We start from the raw sequence: 24,696 nt of genomic DNA on the forward strand, positions 1-24,696 counted from the left end.
CAAGGAAATCAATGGCACAGAGTGGAAATAATTTTAATTCAGAGGCTGAACTGAACAACTGGAACACCTGGAGCAGGCAGCTGACCAGCCTAAGTGCTCTTGAGTGGCAGGGCCAGTTCACATGAAGGCAGCACTGGTCACAAACCAGCAGCTCCATTTGTATTTCTTGCTAATGGCATCAGCAAGAATCAGACATGAAGACTACAAAGAGCCCCCTGGCTTCAGCTGGTCCTGGGAGGATGTGGCTTCTTGTGACTGAAGAATGAAACCTTGAGCTGCAGGCTGTGAGCAGCTAAGTGAGCTAAGCTGCCCAAAGGCTATTTCCCTTTTTTTTTTTTCCATTTCCCAAGACAGAAGAGTTGCAGCTTTAGATCTTTCAGGATTTTTTCCAGTAACTGGAAATCCTCAGGCATTACCCCTGCATAAAGCCAGCTCTCTTACACTAAAATATTTCCATCAGACTGCTTTGTGGATGGCAGTCTCTGCTCAAAATAGTATTTTCCACTTAAATAAACATGTCATTACTCCCAGAATGACTGTAGATGCTACTGTACCCTGCCCTTTTCAACTTATTTTCATTTCTTAAACAGCAAGAATCAATACTGGTCAGATAATGACTCATTACAGCATCACAAGCTATTTGCATTTTCAAATTTACAAGCTCCTTTTCAAAACACAAGAATTTATGTGCCACTGGAACTCAAGAGGTGAAAACTGAAACCAAGCTATCATTGAGATATGCAACAGAAGGAGTTAGATCTCTTAAAAAAAGATGAAGATTTTTTTTCATGCGCTCTGCAAGTTTTAAGAATGTTTCTCTATGGTTCTCAGTGAGGCCCCAATTCCACTGTCACCATCCTCAGCTGCAAATACTGTTCTCACCTCTAAGAGGATATTGCACTTCATGCAGATCCTAGAGGAAACCTGCTAAGTGTGTACAAGAGGCAGCAGATTCTGCAGAGAAGGACAGGTCTTCTGTCACAGTTTAACCATCAGACTGCTTTAGGAACAGGAGAGGCTCATCACACATGACTGCATTTGCACACACAAAAATTATCTGTTCTCCAACAGCCTGGTCTTGTCCAGCTGGAGAGAAATCACCTTTTAATAACACAATATCACACCCAGCTAGAGGTGGAGGCCTCCTGGTTCCCTCACAGGTCTTTCAGCAGAAGAAGTTTCAAAGAAAGGAAGTTACAGATCACCTCACTGAAACAGTTTTATCTCCCAAATGGTGACAGCTGGCACCAGAGGAAACAGGTACTTGTAGGGCACTACAAGGTTTGCCTAAAGCAGGAATCAGCTCATTCTTCTGGGCCACTGCCTCCAAATACTTCAGTTTTCAGAATGAGCTCTGGCTATACCTGAAACACATCAGCTGGACAAAACCAAGAAACAATAAATGATCTTTACTGATCAGAGCATCTTTAAATATTAGGCATTCCTAACTTGACTAAATATTTCATAAGAAGCTTCTGATCACCCAGCTACATTTTAGTTCCCTCCAAAAATTAATTATCCATAACCTTATCCATGCAGCAGCAATCAAAAGATTAATTTATTTATTTAAAAAAGGGAAAACAGAAAAATAAGTTCTATGTGAAATAGACTGGACTTATCAATGATTAAGTAAAATCACAATTACCACGTTCTTTAACAGCAATTACAGAACCAGGGGTAGAAAAATGTTATATTTAGTTTCCCCATAAAGAAGTGGGGAAAAAATTTCCTGTACATTCAACCAGCAAGGAGCTTCCAAGCACAACATGACAGACACTCCCAAACACATTTCCAGGACTCTACTTTCTGCTCAAGCTGTTCTCCTGGGACTAAGGAGAGAAAGTCCAATATTTTAGGTTTTACTTTGCTTTAGAATATTTTTTCCCAAACTGTGCATTTTAGAACAATATATACCCAGCGTATCCTCTCTTTTTGGGTCAGTCGGTCCCTTCCAATAAAAGCATATTGTCTCCCTCAGGGCAGGGAAGACAAGTGAACTGTGAGAGCAGCCAGGGCCAGATTGCCTGCCCAGCTTCTTCACTTCTCAGGAAGCAGATCTAACAAACAAAAGGAAAATAGTATTTTCCAGAAATTACAGATACCATTTTTTGGTAACTGTGCATCAAAAATACTTTAAAAGGACAAGAATCAATAGATTATCTCCCATACAGGTTTTCTTAGCAGCCAAGAACTGCACTGAACAATACCACAGCATTAGCACCAAAAACCTCATGGCATCTTTGTATTGTAGCATGGTCCTGTCTGGCACCACTTTCTGCTAACATGGCACATCAGAAGACAACTGTTCTGCTGTAAGGATTGAAGATTGCAGTCTTATTTCTCAAGAGTGACTGCATAACCAAAGGCCAAAACAAACAGCAAAAGTCTGGACAGACAATTAAAGGAATTTTACAAGTCATCAAGCAACCAGAGGGCTGTAAATGTATAATGAACACTTTGCATGAACTACCCTGAAATGAATGCTCATGAGATGCTCTGTGGCAATGAGATCAAGATAAAAACCTATAAATAAAAGCCGTCCAATTTCAGAGTGATTCAGATCAGCTATTCCCCTGAATCTGTAAGAGCCAATTATAAGTTTATAGGGCACACTTAATGCAAAAAATCCAGTTTGAGGACACTAATTTCACCCTTTCTCCTTGTCTGAGAAGTTTATCTCTGAAGCAAAAAGACATCAAGCAGTTTTAAAAGAGAATCCATTTCTGTCCTCAAAATTCTAGAGTGACCTGGAAACAGAATTAGACATAGCCATATGCTTGCACACTGACATGCTTCTCCCTTGCCCACAAGTTGAAGCAGTTACCAGATAATCTTTGCCCAGAAACAGCAAAGACAGACCCTTATCCTACTGACAAAATTATTGAGCAAAATGAGCTTTCATTTAAAGAGGTAACCTGGAGACAGTCAAAGGAAGCCATCATCAGTTTATTACAGATTGCTTGAAACAATTTGACTTAAAACTGAAAGAGCCAAGTCCTCCTGCTGCAGCTGACACAAATCCAGGAGAATGGCAAGTGTGGCAGGTTCAGGACCAAAGCCTTCCTAAGGACTAAAAATGTGTCTGCCCTGCTTACAAACCCTCAGCAGCTGAGGAAGGAAAATAATCTGAAATGACAAAGTTTTGATTAAGAAACAAGAAGTTTGTGGCAAAGGAGGAACACACATGAGCTCTAACAGAAAGAGGGTGAAAACAACCCACCCCAGATATTGAAGAGGCTAAAAGGGCAGCCCAAACCTGAAGTGTGGTAGGAAGTTGCAACAGGAAACGTGAAGTGTTCAAACAATAGCAATTAAGATAGTGACGAAAATCAAGTTCACTTTACACTGCAAGAGAAGTCTGAGAAAGGAGAAGTAATTGCAAAGCCCAAAACCAGGCCAGGAATATACCACACACTTATTTCTGGTACAGAATACACCTCCATATCATGTCATGGGAGAAAGAAAATATAGACACATAAACCCAAGGCTGCATCCTCTGGATTTATCAGGCTCCACAGGGGGTCGTTTTTATATTTAACAACTAAGTAGTATCCAGATATCAGCATGATTTCAATTTCATTTAATTGGTTGGGAAACAGCCTGGCTGTTGCAGATGGAAAAGCTTTAGAGAATACAACTAATTGTTCATATGTATATAAAATATTTAACAAAGAGAGGGTCTATGCATCCAAGTGGGAGAAAGAAGGAAGATGCAACCAAACGGGAGAAAGAAGGAAGATGCCAAGAGAGACCTTTTTATTCTCACTAGATGCATTTAATGCTATAAATGTATGGGAAAAGGAATAGTGGAAAGGGTAAAGAAGTCAGAGGGAGAAGAAATCTCTGAAGTAATGCAGCACATTAATATTTATAGCAGGTAAGTATAAGCGAAATTAATCTGTGTTGCTAAGTAAACATACCTTAGGAGAGACATGGGAATGAAAGAGGGGGAAAAAAGAGGTAAGTGTTCTGACAGCTAAAATGCCATTGGGGCAGGCAAGACCTGTCAAGCAGCTGATCTTGTTTCAGAAGAGGTTACCTAACACAACAAGAAATATTTTCAGAGTAGCTGGCTTTTTCATTCCCCCCCCCCCACTGAGGATGGAAGCAACTGGGATTTCAACTATTCGCTTCCTCCAAATCAGGCATAACAGCAGTGTGATAATGCATGAGGTTTTTTAAGGATAAATGCTAACTTAGAACGAAGCGTACAGAAGTGAAAGCAAAGCTATTTTCATTCTCATCCCTGACTACATCAGAAACGGCACATGGGGGGGTAGGCAGCAGCTTAAGGGGTTAACATGCAGGGGTTTGTAATAGAGAAATACAAATAACAAACAAAACAACAGCCTGTCCCAAATTTAAGGAGCATAGAAAGGCAGAAGCCTTCAGAGCCGCCTGCCCAACCCAGGGCAACGACGGGAACATCTGTCCTGCCGCACATCTCACTCAGGGATTTGGAATCCGGCCGTTCTGTGTCTCTCCTGGACTTGACACAGCTGTGTGAAGATTATATGCACCGTTCTACAAAAAGGGGGAGAAAACCACCTTAGCTGCCCGCGAAGGCAGAGCCGGGCAGTGGGGATACCCAGAGGGTGCTGTCAGATGAGATCAGCTGAGCACGGCCGGAGCCCCAACCATGTCAGGTCGCTTCCACACACGCTTCCCGCCTCTCCTACCACAATGAACACAGGATAAACCGAGCGGATTTATGGAAACAGCGCTACACCGCCCCATCCTTCACAGAGCGGCTGGGTACGACCGGGACCCTGCGATACCATGAGGGCCGGGAGGGAGCTGCCCTACCCCGGCCCGCGCCTGCTGATGGGCACCGGGACCCCCGCCCGTCCCCTCGGCTGCCAGCAGGCCACAGCCCAGCGGTGTGCGAGCCCCGCTCCCGGGCAGCGCGGCCCGCATCGCCCCCGGCCCGGCCACCGGCGGCACCGGGGGCTGAGGCGGAGGGGGTGCGGCGCATGCGCAGCGCCGCGCGCCGGACCCCAACGGCCGCCGAGCGCCGCGCTGCCCTCAGTGCCCGCCGGGACTCACCGAGGCGCAGGGGCTGGAAGTGGCGCTGGGGGTAGGCGAGCGCTGCACCGTGACCAGAGCCATCGAGGCGCGGCGGGGCCCCCCCGTCCGGCCGGCCGGCGGGGGCCTCACTCCATGGCGGGGACAGGGGAGGGGAGCAGAGCGGATGGTGGCGCGGCAGCGGCGGCCGCAGGGGGCGGCAGCGGCAGCAGCTCCGCGCGCGCCCGCGGCCTCTCGCCGACTGAGGCGCGGCGGGGCCGGGCCGGCCGGGCACAATGAGACGCCAGCGCGCACGCGCCGGCTGTCAGCGCGCGCGCGGCGCCGCCCCCTGGCGGCCGCGCCGCGTTAACCCCCGCGGCGCCGGCGGCTCCTCAGCGCTCCCGGCGCTCCCAGTCTCGGTCCCTGAGGGGGCGGCGATGGCTTGGGGGGCTCGACATCCTCACCCCGGCCCGTCAGAGGGCTGCGATGGGCTGGAGGGGTCTCGACAACCTCGCCCCGGCCCGTGAAAGGGCTGTGATAAACTGGAGGGGCTCGACATCCCCACCCCAATCCCTGAGGGGGCTGCGATGGGCAGGAGGGTCCCGCCATCCCCACCCCGTCCCTGAGGGACCTGTACTGCTCCAGCATTCTCCCCGCGGTTGCTGAAGGGGTTTCGGCATCGCCCCACGGGTCCCTCAGCCTCATGGGTGGTTTTTATTAATTTGTGTCAGCAGGGCACCCTCAGTGTTCCTCCTGGCTGGTGATGGTTTGTGGAATCCCATCCCACTGGGAGCCGTGATGGTGGGTATGGCAACCCCTGGTGAAAGTTGGCATTAATGGTCACATAATGGAGCTTTTCCTTGGATTAGGCAGCAATAGTAACTCCATAATGAAAGCAGCATGTAACACCTCTTCATTCATCAATGCACATGCCCAAACACCAAAAACTGTGTCTAATGATTATATTTTAAGCATTCAAACATTCCCAGATGCAGAACTGTTGGGCGTTTGGGGGTCTGAAACAAAGGGTCAAGTGCTATAAAACTTCATTTGCTTTGCAGTTTCAGCCTGGTGCCACCGAATTCATCAGAAGGAGGTAATTTGGATCAAGAATCTACAAAATTCATGGGAAGGAGGTGACTTGGGATCAAGAATTGTCTTGGGCATCGAATGACAACATTACATATGATAACCAGAAACTGTTCTAAACGTTAAACAGAGCAAACTCTCTGTCAGGAGTGTGTATCAACCCACAGATTCCATTTAAGCACATGACTGATGCTCCTTCGATCTGTTCCTCAGGCTGACAGCACTTTTTCCCTGTAAATTTAAGAACTGGAGAAGCCAAGTGGTCTCTCTTTAGGTTATTCCCCAGTTAAAATAAAGATCCGAGAGGCTCCTGTAGCTGGGCTTGGCTGCAATGGAGAAGTCAGCCTTGCTAATGGAGCATTTTGCCTCCTGGTGGACGGGTGAGGATGGAGGACAGACTTCCTAAACTGGACTAAACTGAGTTTAGAGTGGCTGCACATCAAGCCAGGGTCTTGAATGTGCAAATACAGGGCTGCTTTCAGGCCCATAGCTCATGTTCAGATATGTCTGCGTTGATAGAAGACTAAAGTTCCCAGAGTATTGTAGCAGTTCCCTCACCTGACACTGGTGTTTCATTCTGGATTTTGATCAAGTCATGCAGGGATTGCTATCAAGAAATTATTATTTAAACCAGGTTCCAAAGTAGACTTTTGTGTAATTTTCATATACCCTGTAGATCTTCCAGGTATTTGAACAGCAAACACTCTTAAAAAACATTTACCACAGGTAAACAATGGAGTTGCTATCTACAGTTCACTAAAAGTCTGACATATCAGTTATTAGCTACAACAACCACAATTTGTGACAGTTCTCCAGCCTCTAGGAAGGTGTAATTTGCATGTGCAATGTTTTTTTTTAGCAGCAGAATTTAAATGTGGAGGAGGAAGGTATAAGGCAGATGTATTGGGATTGAAAAGAGGAATTAGAGGGCAGGCTGTGGTCACAGCATCAGGGTTGGTACAAAAAACAGACTGGAAGCTTGTGGCCTTATTCTTTCCTGTGCTGGCAGCACTGTGGTCAACACCTGCTGCTTCAGCCCAGAGTAGCATTTCAAAGAAATAGAGCTGTACATGAGCTGGTTTTGTACACATTTCCAAAACTGACTATTTAATACACTGCAAACATTTCCCTGGCTAACACAACTTATTATTACTACATGTTAGGGCTTTTATTGCATAATCTTGGCATCAGCTGCAAAAGACAACAGAGAGCTCCCAAAATGTATCTTACAGAGAAAACAAAAAAAAAAAGATAGAAGAGGCAATTCCAGGAAAACATCTGTGATGACATATTCAGCTCATTATTTTGTCAACAGTGCAAGTATTTGGTGGCATAATAAAAGGATACACTTTGCTTAACAAAAACATTAAGGGATAACAGCCAAGTTAGATATGGTACAATTAAAAGTTTGCTTAACCCATGGGATTCCACTTCCAGAAAAATAAAAATATAGCTGGTTTGATCCATCCTTCTAAGTTATAGCTGTATATTCTTGTTCAGGAGTTGAAAACAATTCACTTTTTAAATTATTTTTAAATTTATGTTTCATTCTCCAGAAGTTTTGTAAGTTAATCATAATAACAACAGAATTCTGAATTGCAAAGGGAAAAACCAAGCCCACCTGGGAGAAGAGATAACAGGAATTAATCATGTGCAAACTGCTTTGAGGAAAAAGTGCACAATCCAGTTTAAATCCTCATTTTAAATTACTCCTGAGCACTAATTTTCTGCTTCATTTTGTTAACATAATTGATGCTAGACTTCAACACATCTTGGAAATGCACTGCAGTGAGCATATTGCCTTCTGATACATTTCTCCAAATAAATAGCAAAGAAATGATAATTTATTACAGTGTATTTTTCACATGAAAGTTGACCTCCTCTATTTCAAGGTTTCTTACAGGCTATCCCATGAAATGGAGTCTAATAGAGGGCAGGGCACCTTGCAGCTGTTCCAATGACAAAAAACCATAGATAAAGTCACAGTTCAGTTTTCCTGCAAGTAGGCAATCTAAAGATTTTTCCATTTCCAGTATAAAATACAAAGAAAGAAGCAGCATTAGATAAACCTCATTTCCTGGCAGAAATTGTCATAAGTTTCTCAGTTGGAAGTCCTGCCTAACCCAAGGGAATTGCTGAACAGGCACCTGATTTACATTTGTGTAAATGAGTGGAGAATGCCTGTTGTAGATGTTTTTGTCTTTTGCCTTCTCCTTTCCCTGTCATATTATTCTTCAAAGAATATAGGAGAGATTATGAAAGGGGATTAATCAGATTCCTTTAGATTCAGGTTTAAAAGCAGTCTGACAAAATGGCACCATGTTCTCCCCCCTCATTAATGCTTGTGTGCCTTTCCTGCAAGGCTGCTTCAAAGCAACACAAGAAAGCAAGCATGAAAATGTTTAAATTGAGTTTGTAATTAATTTATTTTTATGTCTGAGATCCTCATATCTGGTTTACACTGTTCTCCCTTCAGCTGGTAATGCACTTGAGACAGTTCTGGACTTTGTGAACCTTGAATGTGAAGGTAACCTGTCACTGGCACCTGTGGATTCTCTATTTGTGCCCATAATGTTCTCTGTTGCTATTCATAGTTCGTTCTTGATTTTATTTTCTTTTCAGTCATGTGATGCAATGTTCTAAGTTCAGTACAGAAGAGTCTGTTGGGCTGTGCCAAAGCCAAAAGACAACCTACAGCAATTTTGAATGTGGAAAGACATAGCAACCTTTGGGATTATTGCTTAGCAACTGCAAACACACAGAGGAGTAAAACTCACAGCCCAGCTCCACTGCATGTCTGAGAAATTCCTAATTCACTTCAAGATTTTTAATGGTTCATGGGCATATATTAAATCCCTGTTGATTTGCAAAGCCACTTTGAATGCAAGAGGAATAAGATCTGTTTTGATACCTGCTCCAAAGGTAAGAAAAACAGTTCTTCAAAGATTCAGAAAGCAAATGAGGAAATATTTTTAAATGTTGATTGTATTGAAAAGATCATGTATGAAAAGGATATTGGGCTTTTTTTGATGGGATAAATATGCTCTATGAAACACATGACGGAAAGGCAAAATTATTTCTGAGGAATAGAATGTCAAAGAGATTGAACTTTGTTTTTGAAAGGACTTTTATAACTCAAACACCTAGAAAATATTTACCTAAACAAACTTTAGTTGTTCCTGGCTTTATCCCATCAAAACTCTCTAACAGAATAAGAATGAAACCATAAGAATATTGCTTATGAGCACATTTGGGTTTTCTACAGAAAACACTGAGATAATATTTTTATACCTGCAGGGATTCCAGCAAGAATATTTTTCTTACAGAAAAGGAGCCAGGGAAGTGGCATCCTACTAAATAATGGAAAGCTTCTCTTGCCTTCAGCTTGAACAAAGGCTTACAGGAAACTTTATATCACACTTCAAATTCCCTGGGTGTTTCTAGAGCTTGCCTCTGTGCTCCATGCTTGCTGTTATTTGGTCTCCATTTGGGAATGCCACAGGCCCTAAGAGGTCTCAATATCACTGTTAAATCATAGACTCGTAGAATTATTCCGTTTGGGAAAGACCTCCAGGATCATTGAATCTAACATTTGATCAAACACCATGTTGTCAATGTGACCATGGCACTGAGTGAACACGTCCAGTTGTTTCTTGAACACTTCCAGGGATGGTGATGGCTCCATCCCTTTCAATGCCCGAGCACCCTTTCAGTGCAGAAATTCTTCCTTATGGGCCAAATTCTCAACTAAGAGAATCACTGAAGGTTATGAGCCAATGGAGTCTTATAATCCTTCACAAATCCCAAGTTTCATGTACTGATTGTAGCATTCCTTTGTGGTTTATTTTTTAGTTTGTTCTTCCATACCCTCTTAGTCTTCTTCATCTGTACTGCATTAAAGCACTGGGCACAGTTCTCCACACTCTGCTTCCATTCCTGGAGTTACGTGGATGCCATGGAATTGAGACAGAACAGTCACACTGGTTGTTTCGTGTTTTGTTTTGGTCAGAGACATGGAGATCCTTTATAAACATTTACTAATCCTCAAAACCATCCTAACAAAAGGTTGAGAACAGTGTAGAAAACATATTCGTCATCTTTCAGAATCAGCCACCTCATAAAGCAGAGTGCAGTTGTCACTTTAACATTCCACAGAAACTGCAGAGGGTTTCATAAAGGATGTTTAAGAAATAACATAAGTATTTGAAACTATAAGAACAGTTTATTTTGGCATCAAAAAACCAGCTGATTTGGAATGTGACCAGAACATTTGGTTAACACCCTGCTTTGAACCAAGGAGTCTGGTTTTACAGCTTGTTGAAATGAACTCACCTAAGCAAGGGACAATTCCTTAGGGTGGGCAGGTTTCCCTTCTACCATTGTAAATCCAGACTCATTTCCAGCTCATGCCTTTGGTGGCAAAGCCAACTGCCAACCTAAAACTCTCCATGTGGGTCAGGTAGGCAGCTAAAGCCATCCCATTCCCAGCAGGAACGCACCTTTGGAAAAAATTTACTAGATGCCAACAAGCCCATTGAGAAAAAAACCCTAGAAATTTAATGCTGTGAGCATCCCACCCATCCAGGCAGCATTTGTACTCCAACAGTGTTAATGAACCAGAAGGTCAACATATTCATAATTAAATTTGTGCGCCAGGAGGGCTGTAGATCATATCTATGCATTTCCTGGGAGGCTGAACTGCTTCAGAACAGCTACAAATGCTTAAATAGGAAGAGCAATACATATCAAAAGCAGTGCTATTGCTATGGATACTGAAAGGCCTCAGTGAAAAGCATTTTTAAATAAAAGCTTGAAGAGGGTAGAGTGGCAACAAGTTCAGAGTGGAGTTTCATCTCTAATTTGGAATGGTGTTAGATTATTTTTTAATATCACCCTTCCCTTGCTGTTGTTGAACACTGAGCTGGGGGATTTTCAGCATGCTGTTGATTTTTCATGCTTTGAATCAAGTGGTAGCCAGTCTTCTGCTCCGTTCTGTGTCTGTTAATACCATTCCAGATTCAGACAGTTATGCATGGAGATATATAGGAACATTTTTCAAACTGTGCCTTGTGAGCAGCTCAGTTTCTTCCTGACATTTCACATAATGAACATTTTAAGCAGTAAAGTTCTTGAAATTCTTAAGGGATTATTCTTTTACAGAGTGATCTACAACATAAAATGCTTGTGAGCAACTTAATCACAGAAAAAATGGTATAGGTTTCTCCTTTCTGTAGAAGTTCTGCTGATCCATGCACTTGTGGCCTTGTTACCTTAACAAAAATGTCCAGAGCAAAAAATAGTTGCCACAGTTGAAATTAAGTAGTTTGTGGGACGAGCTTCCTCACTGTTCGTCACAGTCTCAGAAAAGCTGAAGTGGAGAAAGCATGTAGAGGAATCTTGCTCCTGGGTATCTGGATTTTTCCATTACTTGCTTCCTTTGTCTCATAATCCACTGGATTTCCTGGAGGCAGGGAATGGACATAAACAGAAATTATGTGCTGGGGGTAAGAGGATTCCACTGGTTGGAACTGGGGGGACAAGTTCCAAGCACTGCTCACTGCTTGGTTTCTGAGTCTCTAAGTGACCTGGAATTAATCATTCCCCTTTTGTGTCTCAGTTTCTTCTGCCCTAAGAAAGGAAAACATTAATTTAGTTACTCTGTCTCCAAGGGCTGTTGAGATACATAATTAATCTTTATAAATCATTTACTGATCTTTGAAGTAAAGGGTCTGTATTTATTTAAGAGCATAAAGCAGCAGTAACAGAATAAAGAAGAAACATAGAAAAAATATTATTTAATGCCTAACAATGGACTATTATTGTGTCACCTGTTAGGGCACTGCTGCATCTTTTGGCATTACATAACAGCTCCTTTTTTTCTGTGTCACAGTGATTGAGGTATGGCTGCTCAGCCAGAAGAATCAGCCCAATCTGCAGATCCACAAGATCCTGAACTTGGACATGAGGATAGGACTGCAGCAGAGATGGAAAGCAATCAGGGGGGTGATGAACTGCCATGTCCTAGCAATTACACTTCGTGGAAAGAGTGTTTTCATGAAAAGGTACAACAAAGATGTCTTAATCTGCAGGAGACAAAGATGAGGCTGGTTCAAGCACTAAAGGCAGAAGAAGCAAAGGAGAGGAGGAGAGAACCTGGGGACTGGCTGGCCAGAGAGTGGTACAATGAGGAGAAGGAGACACTCGATACTCGCACCTATTTGCTCGACAACCTCCTCCCTACATTAATCCAAGGAGCAGAAAATTTGTTAATGGCAGTGGAAAGAAACCATGTGCTTGTGTCAGACCAAGAACCAACCAGATTTAACCCCATTAATTATCTTGGAGAATATCTGATGAGGCATAACCCTCAGTACAGTGTTCCTACAAAACCAGGCCCATACCTGAGAGAAATGAAGGTGGTCTCGGAGGAGCTCAAATCTTTGAGGCAAGGTACAGCATCACACAGGTGAGAGCACTGACAGTGTGGCTGCTCACAAGGCCAGAGCTGGTGTCTTGGTCTCTGGTTTACATAAGGAATGGTGTCCCTGCAGCCTGGCTGGCAGAATCTTGAGCAAAACACACTTTGTGACCAGTGCCAGGGATGATATTTGTCTCATAAAAACTTGAGAAGCAGGACAAATACCAGAACATGGCACACAGAATGAAACACTAGTTATTCCTGTTTAAGGCAATATTCTGCCCTTCACAAGGATATAATTCCTCTTTAGACTCTGTCTCAATTACACATGAGCAATGCAAAATGCTTCCAAACTGGTCTAGCTTAGTGGCAGCATCTCTTTGGGGCAGGTGTTAGTATCAAAGGTCTGGAGATTCTTCAGATAGTTTCTTTAGTCTTCCAAACTTAATAAAAGCATGAACTTTCTTTCTTCCTTCAGTATGTTTTCTCTTGACCAAGCCAACAACATTGTCCTGACATGTTTGCTGTAGAAAATCCTTCTGGGATTTTTATTTAGGCTTTCCTTTTATATTCTTTTTTTCCTTTTAAAGTACAAACTGTTTTCTTTTTGTTCTGTTGCTTATTTCTGGGCTGTTTGCTTTAGTATAGTACTTAATGAGTATTGGAACAAGGTTCCATGGCACCTTAAAAAATACTAAGGTTAAAATGTGAGAGCATTAGGGGAACAACAATACTTTATTTTCATTGCTCTATTCAGGAAAATATAGATGTGAGCTTTTCAGTTCATAGATGATCCAGAGGTGATTGCGATTAATGTCAAAATTACTCATTCACTACTAGATCACTTTATTCTGTACCAGTGTTTGTAGAATAATAACATCTGTTTGAATGACTGTCTATTTGCATAAATAGTTCATACACCTTGAAAATTGGTTTCAGTGTCAGGAATTAGGGAAGTAAAATGTTGACATGTCTTATGCAAAAACCCTAACTGAAGATAATTGAAGTTCCCAGTATTATAATGCTTAAAAGGATATGTTAAGTCTCTCTATCTGACTTCTGTCTCCACATTTCCATTAAACATACTGCTGCAGTTTGTAGGAACATGCCTGACGTGAATACAACAAAGCAGTGTGAAAGGGAATTTCATACAGTCACTGATAAAAGAATTTCAGTTTCATTTTCTATTTTTAAATGTTGGTCCATGAAACAAATGAGCTGGGGAAATATGTCTTTCAGTTTTCACTCAAGCACAGGCTGTTCTGGGGGGATTTTTAGGATGTTAGCCTTGCCACACCTTTGCTTTGGGAACAGTTTTATTATTCCTGTTGCTTCACAGAGGGACACCTGGATACAGGACCACATCTCAGTTTTATTTTGAAAAAGTGATTGAACTAAAATACATACAATTTCCTGGGGTTTTGGATTGGGCTTTTGCTTGGTTCTGTTTTATGGGCTTATTTTCCCCTCCTAAAATACTCTTGGCTTTCATTGTGAATCAGAGCTTGTTTCTGGAGAGGACAGATTTTCCTATTGAATACAAAGTGTTGGCTACCCATGACCTGTTATCTTGACCTTGGCTGTTAAGCCCATCTTTACATTTGGAGACAGGTTCTCCATTTGTAGCTCTCAGAGCTGAGTCAAAGGAAGTGACTGTCAAGGCTTACAGAAATAAATATCTCCATAGACAGCATTGCCAGGGGGGTTCTGTAATCATGGCTGCAGCAGGTTTTGCATATCCACTGGTAGTAGTATAATGGGATTTGCATTCACAGCAGCTCAGGATTTACATATTTGTGATGACTGTATTGTGGGATTTGCATGGGATTCTTAAATCACAGCAACACAGGATTTTAACAACACCGCACAGCAGTGAGACTCCTCATGTGAGTCACTAGATTTCAAACAGGCCAGAATTGTTACAAGAGCAATGCCAGTCTGTGCTTAACACCTCTCACATAAGCACCAGAAAGGTGAGGAATAAAATTCTGGCCTAAATGAAGGTCCTGGGAGCCTTGGCATTACCTTCAGGCAAGGCAGGACTCATCACAGGTTCCCATTTAACACTTTTCCATCCTCAGTGAGCTCTCTTGGACCTCCTCCAGTTTTTCCTTAACTGCTGCCTGACTGGGAGTCAAGGCAGGAAGGAGAACAGATGGGAGAAATTCCTTATGCACATAGACTGATACCTGAAACAGCCTTTGTCCAGGGATGGGAGTCCTTCAGGCTGAGTCACTCATCCCTGTGTGGGAGGCAGGCAGCTCTCTTCCTGAGGAAACATGTTTGGTTCTGCAGGGAAAAGTCACCTCGCTGCCATCTCATTTTTCTGGAAATATCTGATCCAAAAAGAGCTCACTTTGCAATGGGTGGTGCCCAGTACTGTTACCCCTGATTTGCCATTATTGTCTGTGGGACACCAGGCAGAGGATGCAGCTGCCCAGTTTTAGGACCCTAGAAATGAATGCAAAACTGCAGCCCAGTGCAGCACAGAATGTAACTTGTGCTGGACACTACCCAAATTAACCACCAGAGCACCTTGGCAGCTCTGAGCACAGCCCAGGCTCTGCTTCCAGTTTGTAGACAGCTCCAGAGGAGGAGCCACCTCTACAAATAGTCTGGTTTTCTCTTTCTGCTGCAGCATACATTGGAGAAAAATCTGTTTGTCCACCTGCTGCATTTTGTCTCCAACTCTGAGAAGGAGTCAGAAGATGGGAAAATATTTTACCCTCCCCCTGCTATCAAAGTGCCCGAGGCTGAGCTGCCTCAGCAGCACTTGTGCAATACCCACCATCGATTAAGGAACCAAATGATTCATTAAGAAAACTCTGTGATAAATGGCCATGAAGAACAAGGACCTTGTGACAAAACTGACTGATCAAAGTGTATTGCTGTGACATGTAAAACAGGTCTTTCTGTTCATTAAAGAAAATATTGATGGGTTATAATTTGTAGGATGACCCTGGAGGAACTGCCCCGGAAGAGGGCAGGGACAGGATCAGCCCATTTCACAGCATGTGAAACACAGGGGGAAGAAGGGAGCAGGAATTGTTAGCTAAAATACAGTTTTGGAATTCTGAGATACAGAAGTGGAGCAATTCTCCTTTCTCTGAGTAGCTGCAGAGGGTGTGAAGGCCATGAAGATGAGTAGCTGCCTCAGTGCAGAGAGAATCCAGCACCCTCCATGAACAGGAGCTGTTCTCTCCATATGAACTGATCATTTGGCTCTAAGCATGTTGACCTTCCTAAAGGGTTTTTTCCCCATTTCATAAATTAACAAGGTCAAAATCAAAGCAGATGAGTTGAGGGTCAATTTTATTCACTTCTTTTGTTGTGTGAAATGGAGGATTGGGAAAAACATGGCTGGGTGTTTCGAGAAGCAAAGAAAAGCAGGAAGAAAGGGAGCTGGCTGGCAGTCCAAATCTGCAAACTCTATATGTTCAAAATGATGGAGAGGATGAGGTATTATCCCTGTGCTAAGGCAGTGAGGGCTCTATTGTGTGAGGCTGCTTCAGAAATTTTTTTGAACATTGTTCTTTGCCAGTGAAGTGCTTGTGTGAAAAGGTACTTGGGTTTGGAGACAATGAAGACTGATGCAATTTTGTTGGTAAATCAACTGTAGCAAAATTATGCACCTGTCTCCCTGCTGGAATAGAAAGGAAATTGAAGGACATCTACACAATAAATGATGAATGTCATTATAAATGTGAAGGTAAAAATGTGTCACTGTTGAAATGACACAAAACTAGGAGAGCTGCACAGATGATTTTCCATTAAATGTCTTCCTCATAGACAGGGATTTCAGCAAAGAGTTGCTTCGTTTTGTTTTGTTCTTTAGGGTAGGCTTAATCAATCTTAAGTATGCTTATGATGGTCTCTTTCTAATCCATGTTCCCATGTCCTACAGGCTAGCTGAGATGAAGGCTGAGGTAAAGAACAGACGTGAGAAAAGGGAGGAGATGGAAAGACAGAATGCTGAGGAGACAGCAAGGAGAAAGGAGGTGTTGGCAGCTCTGTTCAAGGAGTGGACAGTGGATAGCCATGACAGAATCCCAGCAGCACTGGTAACTAGGGGACATCCTGCTGTGGTTGTTGCAAACAGGATGAAAAGGACATTTGTGCTAGTGCTATGTGCCCTGGCATGGCAGCATGGGTGATGGCTCTGCCACCACAGGATCAGAGGACAGGGCATTGTTCACAAATCTTACCTATGTGTAAGACCCATGACTGGCCCATATGTCTGATTTTTCTGGGTGATTTATTTTAGTAACAGTCTACTGTTGTCTATGTGACACAGGCCTTTGACTATTCCCTTGATTTTTAGGTTCAGAGTGCCATAAGGTTTTTTCCAGATGTCACTGATTCTCTTCCTGAAGATATGCGAAAAGGCAAGTTCTCAATGTATCTTCCTTAGTTTTATTGCTGTGATCTGAATTCTGATATGAACTGTGAGCAAACAGAAAATGGATTTGATAACAGAGAAAGAGTCTCTAAGGGTAGTTACACTAGGATATCAACCATGAATCTTGAGATAGATTGGAAAGAGATTGAACCACCATGTAATTCATTCATATGATCCTGAAAAGTATGGGAAAATGTTTTAAAAAAAATCTTTCAGCTAGATAGAAAGACCAGATGCAGACTTTATCCACTTACATCCCTTATTAGCCAGACATTGCCATGTGCTTACTGCTGTTTTTAAGAATCACTATACCAACCTCCTCCTCATGGGAGGTCTTGGAAATGCTGGCATACTGGGAGATATGGAACAAAGATGGGATCAACAAAGTCTGACAGTGTTGTTACCTGTTTTGGTTTCAGGGGAATTGCTGAGGTTTACCTAATGCTCCACCCAATAGCTCATCTAATCAAGCCATTCCCTTGGCTAATCCCTGGCATCCAGTGACACACAGCCCAGGGCCTCTGTACCAGAGCACTCAGCTCAGGAAGATTTCCATAACTCCTGTCCACTTTATATAGCTCACACTTGACCTCCCCAGATGATGATAATTTAATAGAACCAGGAACACTGAAGTGGCAACACAAGCCTGCTGCTAGTCCTGTAATGATCATCAGTGATAACAAATGTGTCTTTGATGGCTTGGGATGATAAACAGGACACTCCAGAGTGTTTTTGTTGCTGCTAGAGTCACCTCTGCCTGGAGCTCATCCTTGGTCAGCCCTGTCTGTATTACAGAATTGTTCCTCTGAGTAATCATCCAATATTGGTAGGATGTTGTGTGACTGCCAAACACAGCCCCTGTGCTCCTGCTGTGGGGATGTGGTTCCCTAGTGCAAACAGACCCTGGGATATGAGATTGTGAAGGAATTTCCTGCTCAGATATTTGCTCTCCAGATGCTGGAGGTGCTCTCTCTACTATTTCTCTAATAGGCTCAATTTCTTAATTTTTTTCACTTAATAGCATTCAATGTACATTAACAGAACATTACACTCTGTTTTATACGTCAATAAAGATAATGTACAGTTTAGGAACATATTAACCAACAAGAGAGAAATGCATTCTATGATGGATTTTCTCATTACTCCTGATGTATTTAGAAGAAAGAACAGAAAAACAATGCTAACAGAAATAGCATGTCTGTTCTCAAAGAACTCATTTAGAAACCTATATAGATGTTTGATGTCTCTTCTCAGTTCCATTATAGCAACCCAGAAGCTGACCAAAACATACTTTTGAATATGATAATCAGTAAAAATATTCTCATATTCTTGAGAAAATTACTATGATTTTCAGATTTTTCTCTTGCAAAGCAGAATCCCTGTCTCCAGAGTTCTAAGGCAGTTTTATCTGTTTGTTAAATCAAAAATCATTTCCTCCCTCACATAATTAGTTGTAAGTGCTGTTAAAATCATCGCAATTTGCACTAACTTACGTCAAGAATAAATATGACTCTACAGTTCTGAATAGCTAAATGGAGATTCTCAGCAAGAGAAATGCAAGCAGATTTAGATGGTCTCTGTACAGTCAGATGCTTCAGCTACTGTGGGATAACCTCAAATAAATGTCATCCAACATGAGAAGAAAATTAATGTAACAGCACATTGTGCAAAAATATGTGTACAATATGCAAAATCACAACTGTTGCTTTCTAAACCAATATCCCTTCATTTTTTTACCAGCAACCCGTGACAGGAAGCTGAAAATCTTAAACACATTGGAAAAAACAGTATACCTAGTTGAGTTCACAAAGGTGAGAAATTAAATAAGAGCATTTGGTTCAGAATGTGGAGTTTATTACAAAGTGTCAGCATTTCCCTGGGGACAGCCCAGAGGGGTAAGTGAAGGGCTTCCCTTCTCCATCATCCCAGGTAACTGGCTGTATCTGGAATTTCACATTCCATTTCCATCCTCTGCTCTCACAACACTTCCTTGCTGCTCTTTGGGAAGTTACTCCTGGGGCAGTGGTTTTTAGGACACCCCTCCCCATCCCTTTCTAAAAATTTCAAAACCCTGAATCACTTGTCAATTCAGACTTTGATTGGCTGCTGACAGGAGGGTCTCACTACAACCATTAGCCTGGGGTAATTAATAACAACCTCACAGTATTTTTATTTCTGACTAAGTTCCATTAACCAGGATGAACCAAGCCATGAAGACCTGGGATGAGAAGCCTTTGTCCTGAACTATTACTGGTCTGAACCATAAACAAACTGCAACAAATCTCATAAATGAAACATAACCAAGTAATTTTAAACTCAGAAGCTGCCATTGGAAAACATCAGAAGTGTAGTTTTAACTCATAAAAATCATAAATGTAGTTGGAAGTTTCACCCCATTACTCTGCTGTTCCTCAAGCTGAAAGCAACCAAATTGGTCCAAACGATATTGAAAGCTGTCCAGGCTAAGGCTTTGCCAGCAATTTCTACCTGTGACAGAGCTGGATTTTAAGGCTGGGTAATTAAACCTGTAAAGAGGGGTGTTTAGGATAGGAATAATGGCAGACTCTCATTGCAGCAATGCTAGTGGGTGCTGTTATAATAATTAAAACCAGAGTATAAAGCAGCTGTGCAGAGACTAATTCCAAGCAACCATGTGTGATTTTTTGTGCCTTCTTCCCTCTCAGGAGACTCACATGTTTGGTATTTTGCACAGAGATGCATTTTTATGGTAACTTGTTGAAGGTTTTTTTAAGCATGAAATGAGATATTTTTGAATTTAACCTCAGAATTATTGCATCTAATTAAGAAGACTATTGTGGATAATGAGAGCCCAGAGAATTGCTTTTGTCACTGCAATGAAGCATTAGACCACAACCTCTATGGTACATATATATAATCACTGAATGAATTCACACTCCATTAGCATTAGAAAACTGTTCAAAATATACTTTGTGTACTCTTTATTTTAACTCAGTTAAAGATATGACAACAGGGATCAGAAGCACAAAAGACATGGATTGTCAGGCTGTCTGATTTGCCAGGAATGTTCTCTTAGAACACATTCTCTGATTCTTTTTCCAGTCCAGTTTTAATTGAATCAAATGATGAGGCTTTCATCTCTTCCCTTGGGAACTGTTCCATCATCAGGACAGGGCTGCTTCTAATCTTCAGCTACAATTTACCTTTGTTCACCCCTTTCCATCATCCACCAAACCCAGAGATGATCTTCCTCCACACTGATCACGGCCCCTTCCCATGTGGAAAGCATTGCTTTTAATGGACCTTAAAATTAAAAGGCACCTTTTTTTTTTCCCCTGAATTTAGTGCAGTTTTGGGTTACTTAAAGGCTGTTAGAAACTCAGTAGAGAGACCTCACACATCATTGCTTTTCAGGTTTGGGGTGTTTTTTCAGAAATGCAGAACCGTGGCTGTTGTATTCTTAAATCCTTTGTGACAACCTGGTGGGGTCTTTTATATGAAAAACATTTAAATCCTCGAGAACAGCCCTTAATGGTTTATTTCACAAGCTTTGTGCTCTAACACACAGAACCCCCAGCAGTCTGGCACAAAGCTATTGACACCAAGGGAATTGCTCATATTGTCTTTGCAGGATCAGAATCAGGCTTTAAGGGAGATTATTTTCCACGATTGCATGAGGCTTTCTCCATTTCTAGTGAGATCAGTAGGAACAAGAACAGTTCCATTGTTTTTGATGATAATGTGGTCACAAACTATACCAAGGACTCTGGCTAGCAAGAAGGAGGCGTGCCAGCTTTCTTTGGAGAGGTGTCAAAATCTCTCAGTTAATAACAAATTAATGTATGTTAATTATGTGTACAGTAACTTGCACATCAGCTAAGAAAGGCTTAAGCCTGTGATGGTGCCTCCTGCCCACATGGTGCTTGTAAACACTGTCCTGGTGAAGCTGTTAGACACAGGATTAGTGCAGGAGCCTTTGGATGTGTCATCAAGGTGACATCCAGAATAACAAACTGCTTGCTTGTCCAACCTGCCTGATCCCAACAGCGTCACCTTTACGGTTCCTCTGTCACAAGGCTCTGGGGTTTAATAACCCCAAGAAGCTGGTGGATAGCCATAGCCCCACATGTGCCACCTTCTCTCCAACCTACATTCTCTTTTTATGCTGAAATGAAGATAAAACCAACATTGCATTAGGAGCTCTTTTTTCTACCAGTCACCCCTCAGGCCATTGCTTTTTTTCTGCTCTTCCTCTCTTTTCCACTTGTCCCATATATTTGGAAATTATGCAATAAAGACATTAATAATAATAATAATAATAATAATAATAATAATAATAATAATAATAATAATAATAATAACATATATTAATATTTCAGCTGGTTATTGCCTGTGTGGCATTTCAACAAGCCCAAGATATTTTAGCACTTATGTCAGGTATCCATAGTCTCAAAATGGGATAATGGGAAACATTCTGTGCTTTGGAAATTTCTCCTTTTAACTGTATGGGCTCCCTGTTAGTGTGGCTAGCTCCAGATACCTACTGTAATAATTCAGCCCAGGCTCTGGGATTGTGGTTTGTTCTGATGGCCATTATTATTTATGTCATGCACACCACATTTTTAGAACCATATTGCTTTTGCTCATAAAAGCCACATGGCTATAAATCCAAAGTGTTAAGGTGTCTCCAAGGCTGGAACATAAAATCAATCTCAAGTCAGTAGTATTCCCAGTGTCAGAGGACTTGGGTGACAGCAGGCTCATTTTCAAAAGGATAGTCCTTTTTTTTTTATTGTATCCAACTGCTCCTCTAAACACTGAAATTGTAGGCAATGCTCCTTTTGTGGCATTTGAGAGTTGAGTGACTGTCACTCCTGCAGAATGTAGTGGCTCAAAATGCCTCCTTGGAGGTGAAGTCAAGAATACTAAATGCTGCAGAAAACCATGGAGAACTTAAATCCTCCACAAGAAAATGAAGCTTAAGCCACAGCTTTTCATAGGAGGGATCTGATCCAGCATCTCTGCTTGAGCTTGATAAGTGACCTCTGGACCAGGAAAGGAACTGATCAGGATACATTTCTGCAGTGTCCCATGCTTGTTTGGAGAATATTGTTTCTTCTGAAGGGGAGAATGAAGTAGGCACCAAGTCTGTGTTGTGTTGGCAGCTTAAATTACAAATTCCTAAATATTTGATTGCATGCAATAGATTTTTAGGAGTTCAACTAAAGGTGAAAATGCTTGAAGAAAGATAACCATGTCCACTGCTGATTTCTCTCTATAGCTTGTCCTCTCCTACACTGAACATGTTTCAAGTGACAAGTTCCAAAAAATCATGGAATATCTCCATAAGTGTGCTGAGGACTTCCAAGAAGCAACAAAACATGAGACGCGGAGGCAAATTTTTATTGACCTCTTCCAAGCTTGTGATTATGGAAAGGTAGGCAAAGCAGCTGAGCCTAATTTCAATGTTCCCAGTTTGGTATTTCTCTGGGTCACTGCTTGCTTTTTCTTTTTCTCAACTCTGGATCCTCTCTTTGTGCTTACTCAGCAGTATTTTAGAGAACAATAGCTGCTGCACTGTTGTCAAATTCATAGTTCTAAGACACAGAAATATCCAATAGCCTGTTAACTGAGGGCTAATTAGAAACTGAATTACCTAAACTGATGACTTGGGACTGAAGTTTGGTGATTCTGGAGAAGAAATTAACCATGGCCTTTAATTCTAAAAAATTACCTGCTTCCACAGCACAGTTCAGAATATTTGAGTGCTAATTTATCTATTCAGCAAAGCTAATCTGATGAAGGTTGACTTTAACAAATGTGCACATTACTTCAATAATTACATATATTGCATTAATTATGTTGCATTACTTTATAGATCTGAAGGGCTTCTCTCAATAAATCTCATAGTTAAAATTTAAAATGCAAAGTAATCCACCTTTACAGCCTCTCTGAGAACAGCACTGTGAACTTCAGCCACAGTTTATAGACAGGAAATTAAAATACAGTAAGTCAGTTACAGAGCTGGAAATGAAACTCAAAAGCCATAATTTGGTTTTCAGCAGCTTTAAACTCTATCAATCATCCTCACAATGCACCTGCATCTCCACTAAAAAGCAAACAAAAAAGTGCTAGACTCATTAGAAAACCAGTAAATAGTAGGAACTGAAGAATCAATGGCATAAACTATTGCTAAAAGCTTGGGCTTCATCCAAAAAGTGTGGTACTTGTTATGAGTACCCTCAGTTTGGCAGTTGCTGGCTACTACAGAGCAAGCAGTTGCCCTAACCTTAGTTTTCTCCCCTACATAAATTTTATATTCTACCCAGCACTCCTCCAGCTATGCTTGCAGAGCCTACCCAGAGTGAACTGTGCTCTACAATGTCATGCTAATAATGTCATTACCGCCAAGAGAAAGGAATTACAGGGCTCATTTCAACACCAATAGTGTGTTCTAGAGAATAGCAGGCAAGCTGCTGTTTCAGGGATGAAGGAAGAAATGTGTCTGCTTCCCTGCTAGGAGACGTTTGACTTTCCTAAGGCTCTGTTAAGAAGGGCTGTGATGGATCCTCCTGGCTACAAGGATATGGAAACCAGAGTCCTGTCTTTGCCACAGATTTCCAAAGGATCCCTTCTTTCCTTTCATGTTATAAAGTGACTTTCTTCCTATTATTTCTGTGGCAGTAATCACCATCTCCATGCTGCTAATCCCAGTGGAATCTCAGAGGCAAGGAGCCAAAAATACTAACACAACAGGAGTGAGCAGCTATCAGCAATGACGCCACTGCTGCTGAAAAAAAATTATCAGAGCACAGAGTTGTGTTTTCCAGGTTCCAAGGTAACCCTGCCCTGCAAACTGAGTTCACTAAAGTGTTCTGTGGACCACGCAGCTCTCTTAAACTTGGCCTGGTTTCTTTTGTAAAGTTCTACTGTACCCACAGGAGAGATAAAATGCAAAGTAACCCAAGGACTTCTACCACTTGAATGTGATCCATTACCTGTAGACCCCATTCTGCAAAGCACAGCAAAGCACTTGTTTCAGTTCCTAATTTCCATTTGTTTGGTAGCAGGCAGTTATTCCAGTCTGCATGGTGAGTGTGGCTGGCTGCCTCAGTGAGCTGCAGTTAGGGCCAGGGAGCTGAGAAAGCAGTGTTTAAATTACAGTCAAATTAGAAGGTATGCACATGATCATTATTATGATTTCAAATGCATGCATCCAGAAGGATGGCAGCTCAGAAGGACAGCCTGGACTATCCACTGCAACAGAAACTTCCCAAGACAATCCCAGAACACAGTTGGATCACTGCTATAATATCCCAAAAGGCAATGGCTCTGTGAATTTTTAGCTTATTGTCCCTGTGCTCACTTGTATCAGTTTATTTTATAACTCTTCATTAATTTCAAGGGATGTTTTAAACAAGGCGTTTTAAAATGAAATTTAATTTAGTAAGAGATTAGTTTTCAAGCCAATGTAGTTTGAGACACTCCTTATTATCTTTCTTGCCATACAGCAACAACAAAGTCTGCTTTCTCATGACCTTTTCTCAGTGTCTGTTCTTCCCTCTTGCTCACTAACAAGCTCATTGTAGGGTTCAGGATACACACATCACATTTCCAAAAAAACAATCAAGTGTTTAAACACTGACCTATCCCTGATTAAATGGCAAGTCTGGTTTAGTCTGTGTTGCCAAAGGAATTACTCACAGGTCACAGCTGAGAATCATCACCTGCCAATATCTAGGTGACAAAAAAATTGGGTCAACGTGTTTCAACTCCCTGGGCATTAAAGCTGCCCCGAGTTTTGGGC

The 24,696-nt window shown here is 41.9% G+C and overlaps 2 protein-coding genes across 3 annotated transcripts in view; one reads left to right on the plus strand and one right to left on the minus strand.

Moving 5' to 3' along the window:
* SSH2 (slingshot protein phosphatase 2) overlaps nt 1-5,205 on the minus strand; it is an 87,495-nt gene extending 82,290 nt beyond the window's left edge. Inside the window, exon 1 of one of the 2 annotated variants that reach the window (XM_031506470.2) lies at nt 5,047-5,205. In XM_031506470.2, the coding sequence (XP_031362330.2) occupies nt 5,047-5,109 (63 nt within the window). In that variant the 5' untranslated portion in view covers nt 5,110-5,205. The remainder of the gene's footprint in view (nt 1-5,046) is intronic. The other variant, XM_031506469.2, reaches the window with a different exon arrangement.
* EFCAB5 (EF-hand calcium binding domain 5) overlaps nt 5,036-24,696 on the plus strand; it is a 35,656-nt gene continuing 15,995 nt past the window's right edge. The window contains exons 1-8 of the mRNA XM_031506472.2: nt 5,036-5,077; nt 6,066-6,100; nt 8,716-9,015; nt 11,984-12,559; nt 16,416-16,572; nt 16,833-16,896; nt 18,651-18,721; nt 22,171-22,326. Of these exons, the coding sequence (XP_031362332.2) occupies nt 11,994-12,559; nt 16,416-16,572; nt 16,833-16,896; nt 18,651-18,721; nt 22,171-22,326 (1,014 nt within the window). The 5' untranslated portion in view covers nt 5,036-5,077; nt 6,066-6,100; nt 8,716-9,015; nt 11,984-11,993. The remainder of the gene's footprint in view (nt 5,078-6,065; nt 6,101-8,715; nt 9,016-11,983; nt 12,560-16,415; nt 16,573-16,832; nt 16,897-18,650; nt 18,722-22,170; nt 22,327-24,696) is intronic.

The sequence above is a fragment of the Lonchura striata genome, chromosome 20, assembly GCF_046129695.1.
Source record: "Lonchura striata isolate bLonStr1 chromosome 20, bLonStr1.mat, whole genome shotgun sequence".
In the NCBI taxonomy this organism is placed as follows: domain Eukaryota; kingdom Metazoa; phylum Chordata; class Aves; order Passeriformes; family Estrildidae; genus Lonchura; species Lonchura striata.